The 13,163-nt window shown below is 41.1% G+C and overlaps 1 protein-coding gene across 3 annotated transcripts; it reads left to right on the top strand.

The window, feature by feature from the left end:
• Positions 1 to 474: 474 nt before the first annotated feature.
• Positions 475 to 11,788, top strand: Dmp1 (dentin matrix acidic phosphoprotein 1). 3 transcript variants are annotated; one of them, XM_028773716.1, is made up of 6 exons: positions 475 to 569; positions 5,110 to 5,184; positions 5,651 to 5,698; positions 7,801 to 7,833; positions 8,005 to 8,049; positions 9,364 to 11,788. In XM_028773716.1, the coding sequence occupies exons 2-6, from the start codon at positions 5,131 to 5,133 to the stop codon at positions 10,684 to 10,686; spliced, it is 1,503 nt and encodes a 500-aa protein (XP_028629549.1). In that variant the 5' UTR covers positions 475 to 569; positions 5,110 to 5,130; the 3' UTR covers positions 10,687 to 11,788. The 3 variants fall into 3 exon arrangements, with proteins under 3 accessions (XP_028629549.1, XP_028629550.1, XP_028629551.1); XM_028773717.1 differs by lacking the exon at positions 475 to 569 and having other exon boundaries at positions 5,105 to 5,184; positions 7,801 to 7,839; positions 8,008 to 8,049; positions 9,364 to 10,686; XM_028773718.1 differs by lacking the exons at positions 475 to 569; positions 8,005 to 8,049 and having other exon boundaries at positions 5,105 to 5,184; positions 9,364 to 10,686.
• Positions 11,789 to 13,163: the final 1,375 nt, after the last annotated feature.

Raw genomic sequence — 13,163 nt, 5'->3', positions numbered from 1 at the left:
GAGACTGTTAAAAGAGGAAGAGAAGGAATACAAGGCCATATTCTCAACACTAACAACTTAGGAAAATCTAGAGTTTTAGGAGCTTCCCTCATGTACCACCTGGAAATATACATCAACAGGAAGGTCTCCACCCATCTCTGACTCGTCTTTCCTATCCTCGGGTCTCCTGGGACCTGTTAGTGGGCAGGAGACATGATCATTGTTTATAATGCTCACAAGCCTGCATGGATGTGAAAGACATATATTTAGAAAGCAAAATAAAGCTTTAGGAAGATCTTCAATTTAATGGAAACTAGTCTAGTCATTTGAGAACCACAGGAGCTTTTTAGAGAAGGCCCACTTCTGCCAGCTGGAGGAAGTGTGGGTGTATGGGGTCCCGGTGACACCTGTGATGTCAGTCACCCCAGCCTGGGGCTCATTGGTTCTGAGGAGATGCAGCAGAGTTTAAATTCTGCACTGTCAGACAAGCCTTCTGAGCAGCAGCTGGAGAGTGGCTACTCTGAGATCCCTCTGCGAGAACTTCACTGAGCTTTTGACCTTGTGAGAAAAGACCTTGTGAGCCAGAGAGGGTAAGGCTTGTCCATCATTTAATTCTTAAAATGACTTTTGCTTTGGTGCTTAAAAAAGATGAAATATGAACATGTTACAGGGCATTGATGTCCAGAGGAAGAAGGGGAGAGCTAAGTTTGAGTAAAAGTGATTCTTATTTTTGTCTTTGGGGTCCCTGTCACAGTAGCAAACGACACTGATATTAAAATGACATGTTAAGTCAAAAGAGCCAGGTGTTTTCCTGGAGCCGCCTTAATTAGATCTCTGTGTAAGTACTTTGAAAGAGAACATTTGCTAAATAGGAAGCTGATGGGAAAGTCCCTTTGGAGTTTAGCTTTTATTAATAAAACACAACTTTTATCGTAGGTTTCTTAGAGATGGAGATTTGAAAGGATCTACATCAGTGTAGCAAGTGTTTCAAATGCAGTCAGGTAACTGAGAGCCACCCAGCCTAGTTCATCTGGAGAACATGGTGGCCATTATGAACTGTGCATGCAACTGAAAGGTGATCATGACAAGTGTGTATTTGGGTGGCTGGATATTCATGTTAGTATAATGCTTTGCATGCAGATAGACTCCAATAAATGCAGAGTGGAATTGCCTCTTAGGTAGGGCACACACACGCACACACACATACATTAGGTAGGAGACACACACACATACCACACATACACATACATATACACATACACACACATTAGGTAGGAGACACACACATATTCACATATATACCACACACACATACATATACACATACATTAGGTAGGAGACACATGAACATGCACACACACATACCACACACACATACATACATAGCACACACACATTCATACACACACACATGTATTAGGTAGGAGACACACACATGTACACACATACCACACACACACCACATACCACACACACACATACACACATGTATTAGGTAGGAGACACACACATGCACACACATACCACACACACACACATACACACATGCACACATACACACATACACATACCACACACATACATATCATTAGGTAGGACATACACACCTACATTAGGTAGGACACACACCCACACACATTAGTTAGGAGACACACACACACACACACATACACACACTCCCACCAAACCTGATTTTATTCTACATTAGTTCAATTTATCACTAGCTGGAGTATCTGTCGTTCATGACAGAGTGGTCAGACCGTGTGTCCCATGACGTTCAGAAGACACTGCAGGGAGAAAGTACATTGTCGTCTTTGAGAGCAAAGACTCCTGGTTTCCTCAGGTTTCTGTTTGACTGACACTCTTGTAGCCTGTCCTTATTTAACCCTGTTGATTAAACACATGTGAACAAAGAATTTTCTAGAGATTCTCTAGTCTGTTTACTGTTCACCAAATGGTGATGTGGACCAGGGTGTCTCAGCTGTTTAGAGGTTTCTACAACATGTATTTGGGGATCTTTGTGATTATCCTGCTGTGGAGGAAGGCAGATAATATTGCGTTGGTAGCAATTGTTCTAGGGACACTCACAATTACTGGAAAGACTGGAAAACTTTATTTGTTCATTTAATTCTCTGAGTTCTAATAGAGTTTATATTCTGACTAAATTGAACTTTATTTTCAAAGAGTAATGGTGAAGAAATTAAAGCAGGCACTGATTAGCTGATTGTAGAAATAAAACTTACTACTATTTATTATTTTTATAGAGTAAGTATTGTATCTCAGCACCTAGAACAGTCCCTAGCATATTGGATGTTCTCAATAATATTTATTAGTGACTAGTAAAATAAATATATTGCTCATTTGTATTTTCAAGGTTAACAATAAGAAGAAAATAAATCTAAGTTATTTTTCAAGGGTTTACACAAAAGAGCCTATGACTTTTCACTCTTTGATTTCCTCCCTTTGGCTCCTTCCTTCATTTCAGAGTACATCAAAGCAGATATATACCTTACGGGTGAAACTTAGCTTTGAGGAGATGCTAAAACAAGTTTCTTACTTAACATAGAGTTTTGAACATACTTGGAAACATAGCCCTTTCCAGATCCTGACTATTTAGATCATTTCAACTCCAGGTTAACAACCCAGAAGGGCTAGACGTCTCTAGGGCAGCGGCTTCTGAACAGACATGATTCAAGTCATGGCTGTTGAGTCCTGTCACTTACATGCTCTTATAAAACAACCACATACCAACAGTAGAAATTCTGTAACCAGTTGTGGAAGGAGAGCTTGTGGCTCTGGCTTCATGATATGTAGGCCTGGAGCTACCTCGTTAGCTTGATATTCAGAATCCTGAGCTGATATCTGCCTCTAAACTTTCTTTGAGAATAGCTAAGAAATTTACAAAAGTTTGATGTTTTCATTTGGAAATATTCTTCACAAAAACATCAACAGCACAACAAAAATACTAATTGAAAACCTAACATAGGCTTTAGGGTGTGACTTTCTTTGGTGGGGCTGTATTTTCTGGGAGCCAACGTAAGCTCTCTTGTGACATTGGGTTGTCTTGTTTTGGTCTCCTGGATCTTCTATTTGGGAAATTACAGTTTTGGATTGGGATGTAAATGGTATTTCTAGTAGCCTGAGCAAGTTAGGGCGACTTCCTTACTCTGCCCACTACTCCACTCCCTAGAAACTCGAACAATGACACCATATACTTCCTGGTGGCAAACCCATAACCTTTACTGTTTTAGAGTAACTGCATATTTTATGTCCACATTTTTCAGTTAGCAGATAATAGAGAAATTTAAAAAATGCAAGAGAACTCAGGAATCACTGGTGTTTTCTGGATTATTTCATAGAGTTATGAAATTATAACTCTATTCAAACTGTAAAATCAGGAAATTGTAAAACAAAGGAAAGCTGCACAAGTTTCCTTTTGCCTGTGAAACCAAAATGACTGATGTGTAGTTATTTTGAGAAAATTGCATCTGGGAATTCTTTTTAACCTTTTAAAAAGAATGGATCTAAGAACTTAAAAAAAATCTTTTGATTGTAAGAAGCAACATCTGTTGAATTAGACTTAACTGTAGTTAACTACAGTTGCACATCTTTTGAGATGTTCTTCCCAGTTGATATTAGGGAAAGAATTTAAGAATAAGTCAATATAATATAAAAACTACTTATTGTAGCATGTCAAATTACAATAAAGAAGATATTTGAAAGATTCTCAAGTGGTACTAATAGATAGCCTGTGTTGTAAACCTATCACTTAAAAGTATTTTCAATGTCTAGCATGCATTTACATACATAGAAACTGACGGGTATGGAGTCTGAAATGAACTTGTAGAATTTCTTAAAACATGTGGAGTTCAATCAAGTCTGCCTGTTAGAGCAGCTGCGAGCATTTACTACAGCAGGAAAATTACTTCCCTTCAGAACCGTTGATAGCTTTTTTTTTTTTTTTACATCAGCATTGGGTAGGTCCATGTTGAGATAAAGAACCGATTATTTTTGAAGCTACTGGCTCACAAAGTCTGGAAGGAAGCAACCTTCCAGAGGAGCGCAGCTTGATGCGACCTGTTCCTCTCAGTGGGACTCACAAATGTTTCCCAAACCTTTAATTTTTCTCTGGGTCCTCTGGTGCCGTGAATGACACCTGACAGAATTTAGCACAATCACGTATAATGTATGACTAAATGCATCACAGTAGGCATTAAGAGCTTTCTGAGGCTGTAATATGAAGCCTGCCACAGCATGTGGCTTAAAGATCAAAATGAAAAAAGTGCAAAACCAAGTTATTTTTGTCTAGACTTTATTATGTAGCTATAAAAATGACTGAACACACACACACACTGTACACACACATGTACACACACACACACACACACACACACACACACACACACACGGGGTTAGTTTTAGGAGAATAAAATGTTAGGTTGCCCTGTAATACTGGGAATGTGTCTGTTCTCTTTTATTTATCCCTTCCTCTTTATGTCTTATGAGTTGGTGAAGAGAGACCTGTAGGCCTCCTCTTTGATATTTTGTTTCTCAGGAGTGAGGTTTCCATTGACTTTTTGAACAGCTTTAGGAGGTGTAATTTACACAGCACTTTCCTATGGGAAGCATTCAGCAAGTGTTTTTTTTTTTTTTGCACACCTATAGGTGTGAACATGTTTCTTCACATTCACAGGTGTGAACTACATTTACCACAATCCCTTCAAGACATCTTCATCACCTACAAAAGACATCTGCATCTCCACCCTCACTTCTCAGCCTGCTCTCACTCCAAGCCTTGAAAACCACGGATTTGCTTCCTGTTTCTGACTTTCACATTCTCGACAACTTATAGAAATGAAACCATATAACTGTGATCATCTATACCTGGCTTCTTTTTAACCTGTATAATGCCGCCAAGGCTCTTTTACTTTGTGGCATGCATGTATCTATCGGCGCTTTGTTCTATTTTATGGCTGAATGCTATTCCATCCTACAAATGCAATCTGTAGTCTTCGCTCTTTCACTCACATGTTCAGATCAACACATTTATGTTTTTTCATTAAAAACATAAAAATAAAAGCAGTCCGATTACTGTATCATGAAACAAAACATCTATGACTTTCATTACAGGTAGAGGAATCACATCCCAATATGAAGACCATCATCCTTTTTATGTTCCTCTGGGGACTGTCCTGTGCTCTCCCAGTAAGTATAATGATAGAGATAATATCCCTCTTATACCTAAGATACCATCGCCTTTAATGACTATGGACCAGATGACTCTGTATATTTCAGCAAGATGAGAATAATAGTCTCTTGTTTAGGAAGTTCATTTCTTTAAGCATAGCTAAGTTATTTCTTATTCTGTTCACCTCCATTCACACAGCTATGATTTTCCTCTTCCTCATAGCGATGTCTTAAAAGTGTCACCCCTGAGTTGTAAAATCAGCATTAATCAGGACTCTGTTGGAAATTCATATTCTTGAACCTACTTCAGATCCACCGCTCAGATTCTCTAGAATGAACATAGAAAGCTGAGTTGTAGCAAGGCCTATAGTAAGTTCACTATAGGTCAAAAGTCAGCTATTACTGCTCCCCAGTATGTGGGGTGTTGATAATTGCTGCCCTCAGAATTTCTCCGTGGGTTTATTGTGTATATTTTGCTTTCTAGGTCTTCAGATACCAAAATACTGAATCTGAAAGCTCTGAAGAGAGGATGGTAGGTATAAATAAGATATTCTGAAATGTTTTAATTTTAATATGTGATGAGTATAACCTAGTTGGCACAATGGCAAATCATGACTGTGATAACTTAAGAGCATATAAGTGCCAAAGCTGTAGCTAACACGAACCATGATTAATTCCCAGGAGAGAATCATGCTTCAATTCCTACATGGTGTAATTCGATGAGGGAACCTTTTCTGGTTTTGTTCTCATAGTGATGTATATATACCGTGGTACAGGGAGATGACTAACAATGACCCAGCTGTTCTTGAGTGATCAGAACTGGAAGTCTGTGTAAACAAGAGGTGTCTACTAGGCAAGGATACCTAATAGGGTACCAGGTAACGAGAGAAGAAGGATATGAAAAGATACTGGAGTCCTTGTCATGATGGTGATATTTACTGAGTGCTGAATTCTATGGCTACTGACTGCCAGTCATTCAAGGATCACTGCCAGAGAGAGGTCTGAGTATTTTGTATGGATCCTGTTCCTCATTTTTCTAACAACACAATAGATGAGACAAATTTGATTCCTTTACTCAACAGAAATGGAGGCACAGAGATTAATGTAGTCTGTCAGGTATATGCTTAATATATGTTAGGGGCTGATTTTAAACTTATGACACTGTGGCTGAAAGGTCTACATTTTTATTCAGTGTAATAGATTCCTCCCAGAGGGGAGCCAGGGCCAGGCAATCTTCAATTCTTAAGACTGGAGTTAGAGGTCAAGGTTAAGCACTAACCCAGAACGCCATGTTCACCATCTTTTCTCCTGTTTGCTTATCCATATAGTGTAGTGTGGACCCATTTCTCTTGGTACTTACCAAACGAAGTCAGAAGCCTGGAATTGGGTCCTGCTCTCCCTTAGGCAACAGTAGACCGTGCAGGGTATATTGTGAACTTTTGTCCTTTGGTTGGCTAATTTAAAAGCATTCACTGTAGATCTCTCTCGTTTAAACAGAGATTTAGAGACACATCTTGCTGTCAAGTCTATCATGTCATAAGAAAAACATCAATGTTTCTTCTCTTCTGACTGTTAATTCCAAGTGATGGCCTGCTGGAGTAGGTTTCCAGTGTGCCTGCTTGCTGTATCTTGGAGCAAAGACAAATGGTTGCAGCTTCTTTCTCTGAGATACCCCAGGCTAGCACCATTGAGAGGCAGGTAAAAGACTTGCCAGTAGCAACTGTTTCCCTTTCTACTTAGTGCATTGAGCACGTCACATAGGACATTTCCATGTAAGGAGAAGAGTGGAGATGATGGGGTAGTGGGCAGACCAGAATCCACTCAGCGATTATGAACGCTCATAATATGCTTATCATGGGACTAAGGAAAGTGAAAGAAATCACAACTATGATTGTGGTGGCTACATTTAACATCTGCCTTTGGTGTCAGTGTCCTCTGCTGACTCCACAAAGGGTTTAATTCCTTTCTCGATTCAACTTTGCTATTCTTGAATTTTGTACGCAAGAGTGGATTATTTCTTTGATTTACGTCACACTAAACAATACCAATGATACTCACATGCCATTGGCTGAGTCCACTCACACAGTCACCTCAGAGCATTACACAGTGTGTGGTACATTTTCTTAGTGTGTGAATAAGAAACTGGCAGTCAGGGGAAGTGAGATGCCCACCCTTCCATATACAAGCAGCCATTATAGAGTACCTGAGCCTTAAAGGTTTCATGGACATAGGATTGTTGTTGCTAACACCAAAATGGCTGTTTTAAAGGTCAAAACTGGAAAGCAATCAGTGAGACTTAGCTCTGGACTCTGAGTCTGTATTATATTTTCTTTTGGTTGTAGGAGCAGCCAACTTCAGAGAGTACATATATATGTAGATATGTATATATGTAATATATATTAGATAAAATGTCAGAAATATAGTAATCTTCTATGTCTATTTCATCATATTTCAGGTTATTACTTATTTGACCTTAGATTTTATCATTTTATTATTTTATTATTGTACCTATTTTATCATTATATTTTACCTATTTTATCCCTCAAACTTAAAAATCACCTGAAGTTATTCTACATATTTGCAGCTACATAACCTACCCCCAAAGAATAACTTTCTTTCCTTCCTCCTACACAGGGCAGTTTGGCTCGGTCACCATCACCACCCACGGTAAGTATCATATTTATTTTTGTCAAAAATGCCTCATGAAGTGACTTTAATATTCTTTCCCCCTTAGCTACTCTTAAAGTAGTAAATATAAATGTTGGACAAATGATGCGTATCATATTTTTCCTTGGGAACTGCAAGAAGGAAGACAAACATTTTTCTTTTCCCTTTCAGAACAGTGAGTCATCAGAAGAGAGTAAAGTTAGCCCAGAGGGACAGGTAATTAGACATGCTTCCTCAGCTTCTCTGGCTGCTTAGGACCTGAAGGGAAATGATGGGAGATTAAATTACCTGGCGATAGTTCTAAATATAATATTTTCTAACTATTGGTTATGCAGAATAAACAGTCCCATAAAATGAAAAGGGAAAAGTGGGTGAAGAAAATTCAAATGTGAACGCTCTGTTCATTCTATTTTTATCATCTGAGATATTGTGTCCCTAAATGTCCCTCTTAGTTATAACAAAAAAGACAAAACAAGGGGAAAATGACACACACACACACACACACACACAGACACACACACATAGACACACACACACTCACTGACCAAGTGGCGTAAATAATGACTTTACTAAAAGCAGCTGCATTTAGGGGTGCCTGTCTCTTTAAGGCAGTTCTATCATAGTCCTAAGAGATAAGAAAGGCAGAAAGCTAATATATTTTCTTTAAAAGTATTTCTGTGTGTAAGATGTGGTGTGTGTGTGTGTGTGTGTGTGTGTGATGTGTTTGTGTGTGTGTATGTGTAGTGTGTATATGTGTGATGTGTGTGTATTGAGGATCAAAGCCAGGGTCTCATACTTGCTATCCAAGGGCTCTGTTACTGAGTGGCCTCCCTGGCTCTGTCCTATCATTATGCCGAGACAGTCCTGTGGGGACCCCAGGAAAAGCAGGAATGTGGTTCTTTCTGAAGTGTAGACTCACTTTGCACCCTAACAGAGCCAGACCAGGGAGTCATTAGCCTGCTTATTCTTATTAACAAAACATTTATCAAAGAGTATTATAGAAATTTTAAACCATAGCATTTGGGAAAATGGCCGCTTAGGGGAGAATGTGCAGTATTGACTCCTCATTCTCTCATTTCTCAAGGAAGGATAGGAACTGCTGCCCGAGAATGGTTTGACAACAAATTGCTAACAATGTTAGCAAGGCAGGCTGGGTTGCAGCACTGAGGGCTATGCATACAAAATAGGAAGTAGCTGGGCATGATGGCTCATTTTGTAATTCCAGCACTCAAGTGATTGAGGCTAGAGGAAGTCCAGCCTGGGGCTACATAGTGAGTTCAAGGTCAGCCTGGGCTGTAGGATAAGACATTGTCTTAAAAAAAAAGAAGAAGAAAGAAAGAAAAGAGAGAGAATTCACTGAGTTTCATCCCGTTTTTTCTTCTCCTTTAAGTTCTGGTAGAGATTTAGGAACATAGGGAGGAAAAGCAGAAAATGCTGGCATCATCGCTAGCTAGCTCCCTCTGCTTCAGCCCTAGCTCCCTCTGGCTTCAGCCTCTGGACACTGACCACAGATGTTTACTTTGACTTCAGGCAAATAGTGACCACACGGACAGCAGTGAGTCTGGAGAGGACCTGAGCTCCAACAGAGGCCAGTATAGACCAGCTGATGGTCTCTCGAAGAGTACCGGGACGGTTGCTGATAAGGAGGATGATGAAGACGACAGTGGAGATGACACTTTTGGCGATGAGGACAATGGCCCAGGGCCCAAAGAAGGACAGTGGGGAGGACCCTCCAGACTGGACAGTGACGAGGACTCCGCTGACACCACACAGTCCACTGAAGACAGCACCTCTCAAGAAAACAGTGCTCAAGATACCCTCAGTGACAGCGAGGATGAGGGAGACAGCCGGCCTGAGGCAGGCGACTCCACTCAGGACAGTGAGAGTGAGGAACATCGGGTGGGAGGTGGCAGCGAGGGCGAGAGTAGCCACGGGGATGGCTCTGAGTTCGATGTTGAAGGGATGCAGAGCGATGACCCTGAGAGCACCAGGAGCGATCGAGGCCACACCAGAATGAGCAGCGCTCGTATCAGGTCAGAAGAATCTAAAGGGGACCACGAGCCCTCGAGCACTCAGGATTCAGATGACAGCCAGTCTGTGGAATTTTCAAGCAGGGAGTCCTTTAGAAGGTCCCGAATCTCTGAGGAAGATGACAGAGGTGAGCTTGCTGACAGCAACAGCAGGGAAACCCAGAAGGACTCTACAGAGGATACCACCTCCAAGGAGGAAAGCAGGAGCGAGTCTCAGGAGGACACAGCCGAGAGTCAGTCCCAGGAAGATAGCCCAGAGGGACAACACCCCAGCAGTGAGTCCAGCGAAGAGTCTGGTGGGCCATCCCAGGAAAGCAGCAGCGAGTCTCAGGAAGGGATGGCCAGTGAGTCCAGGGGTGACAACCCAGATAACACAAGTCAGGCAGGAGACCAAAAAGATAGTGAGTCTAGTGAGGAGGACAGCCTGAACACATTCTCCAGCTCAGAAAGTCAGTCCACCGAGGAGCAAGCTGACAGCGAGTCCAATGAGGGCCTCAGCCTCTCAGAGGAGAGTCAGGAGTCGGCCCAGGATGGGGACAGCTCCAACCAGGAAGATCTCCAGTCTCAGAGCGTGTCAACCGAGAGCAGGAGTCAGGAGAGCCAGTCTGAGCAGGACAGCCGTTCTAAGGAGGATGATGACAGTGACTCTCAGGACAGTAGCCTATCCAAAGAAGAGAGCAACTCTACAGGGAGCACTTCCAGCAGCGAGGAGGACCTCCACCCCAAAAACATGGAAGCTGACAGTAGGAAACTAATAGTTGATGCTTACCACAACAAGCCTATCGGGGACCAAGATGACAATGATTGTCAGGATGGCTACTAACATTAGCTTGTCTAAGAAATGGCTCTCACACGACGGAGTCTCGGTGGCCCCAGAGTAGAGTGTTCACTAGAACTATAATTTATTGTTTTGGTCAGAAGGAAAACCAGGGGCGGGTTTTTTTGTTTTGTTTTGCTTGCTTGATTGTTTTTCTTGATTTTGTTTTTTCCCCCTGTGAGGAATTTTTGGACATAACACTCTTTTCCAGAGTGTCTCCCACTCTTTAAGTATGCGGGATGATGTCAGAGCACACACGGTGAGGGTAGAACACAGGAATCATGAGCACAGCAGCTTCACAGAGGCTCTGGTTCACCAACCTCACAGTTACTGAGGTTCTGTTACTTATCAGGCAGGGGAGGGGGCGGTGATGCTTTCAGGCTCAGTCTTGCTCCTGAGGAGCTTGTTCGAGGAGACACTCAAAAGTAACACATTAAAGGATACAAAGAAGGAGCCCCGGTAGCATAGCGGTGAGTTTGGACTACATTGCTTTGGCTCCTGAAGGATAAGAAATTACCACAAGAAGCCTCTGCCGAGGCTGTGGTGTGTATGACAAGGAATGGGAGCAGGGTAGGGAGTGACCAGCTTTGCTTTGGAGAATCAGAGGTTCCACAGTAGCAAAGTCTGGAGTTGTAGTGTTACATAGGATTTCTCTATTGAAGAAAATATAATTCTATTTATTCTTGAGATAAACACTATTAAATCTTATGTGACTAAATATTTAGTATGTAAAGGCATTCTCAAATGATGGCACAATCTTGGATAACATTTTTTCCCCAATTAATTTACCCTATTGAGTGCTTTTGTGGGCCTTCTGTAAACATGGCCTCGATGATGATGATGATGAAGAGGAAAATTTGGTGGGGAGATGGGAGAAAAAATAATTAAAAAAAGATGTATAGCTTTATTTTTCCAGATTATTTATGTACAGTGCAAACACTATCCCTGAGTCCTTTCCATGTGTTGCACATAGCAAAATTCTGCACATAGGGCTCAACTGTTTTGTTGTTTCTTTATCTTTCCTTTGTTGTTGTTGTTTTTTGGTCAAATGCCATTGAAGTGTTACCTCATGAAAAATATTTGTTTTGTAATAAAGATAATAATTCCCAGAGGACCTGTGTGCTTATTTATTACAGTGTCTTTGGTTATTAAGATATATTCAAGGTAGACAATTCTTTCTTTAAAACTTTCCCAACTACTTTGTGTTGTTTCTTACTAGGATAAAAGTATTCTTCTTAAATTGCTTCATGAAAAATTTCTTTGTAATTAAGGTAGTAGTGTTATAAGATCATATGTTGAAGAGGGCTGGAGAGATGGTTTTCTGGTTAAGAGCTTATTCTGTTCACATGAGGAACCTGAATTTGGTTTCCAGCACCCACTTTTGGTGACTCACAGCTGCCAGTAACTCCATGTCCAGGGTGCTCTTGTGTCTCTTGGCCCCAAGTGCATTTGCATGCACATGTACACACTCCCACCCACATAACTAAAAGTAAAATTTATGTGTTTGTGGTAGTTCACTAAATATACCTATTATAAATGAGGAGAAACTGGAGTAAATTCTTAGCTTTGATGAGATCTCATGAAAACCTTGTGATATTTGAGATTTGTATTCTTTCTTAATATTCTGTCAGAGGCTCATCTGCATACCCTAGAAGGTATGGGAAAACAAACCCTTCAGCTTTGTATTTCTGAGGGAAACTATTTCACCTCCACACTTCTGTCTTACCAGAGTGTTTACCTTCAGAAGCCCACTATAGCACATGTGAGTTTACCTACCAAGTATCTCTACCTATCTCTACTGTTAGAGAATCCAGACTTTGGTCTGATCCCCTTTATCTTTCCTTCACAAGGTTAACGTGTTCCCTTGAGAATGTGTGTGTGTGTGTGTGTGTGTGTATTTAAACATGCATACATATTCTTTAATCCTTCCCTTTGAGATGCTAATTTAGAAGGTCTAGAGCAAGGCCTGGAATTACACTGCTATAGCCCAGCATGCATGTCTGTCTGGGTTCTGGGCTCTTTGTAGTAATTGCTGGATTCCTGCAAACTCACAGCTTTTTCAAAGATAAGTGTCCCACTTCAAAGATAACAAGTGACTTGTCCTCATTACTCAAATATGCCATCTGATTCTAAGTGACTGGATAGGATGTGTGTCTGATACCAGGGAGCCTGTCTACAGTGGCTTGCAGCCTCTAGGAAACCAGTGGCAAAACTTTCCCTGAATGCTATCAAGGCTAATTTGGACTTTCCTTCCTGGAAATCTTTGTCAGAACAAAGCCAGGAAGAGGTGCACAGAAAAGCAGAAATAGAGAGGTGGTGTGGGTTGGCCTGATGTTGTTTGTCTTCTGATGTTCACTCTGCTTCCTCAGGAGGGGTTTGCCTCCCACAAGCAGTCCATCCCATACTCAGTTGATCTCATGTGAACTTTGTTCCCATTTTAACTGGCCAGTAAAGGCCAGAGTTTGTGATTGGGCAGTGGAGGG

The sequence above is a fragment of the Grammomys surdaster genome, unplaced genomic scaffold (assembly GCF_004785775.1).
Source record: "Grammomys surdaster isolate TR1022 unplaced genomic scaffold, NIH_TR_1.0 233, whole genome shotgun sequence".
Classification (NCBI taxonomy): domain Eukaryota; kingdom Metazoa; phylum Chordata; class Mammalia; order Rodentia; family Muridae; genus Grammomys; species Grammomys surdaster.
The sequence above is the reverse complement of the archived record's forward strand: the minus strand, read 5'-3'. Positions and strand labels throughout refer to the sequence as shown.

Excerpts from the sequence above, each read along its gene's own strand:
- Dmp1 (XM_028773717.1), top strand. The coding sequence starts at position 5,131 with ATGAAGACCATCATCCTTTTTATGTTCCTCTGGGGACTGTCCTGTGCT. Across the intron at positions 5,185-5,650 it reads GACTGTCCTGTGCTCTCCCA|GTCTTCAGATACCAAAATAC; the intron begins GTAAGTATAATG and ends TTTGCTTTCTAG. Across the intron at positions 5,699-7,800 it reads AAAGCTCTGAAGAGAGGATG|GGCAGTTTGGCTCGGTCACC; the intron begins GTAGGTATAAAT and ends CCTCCTACACAG.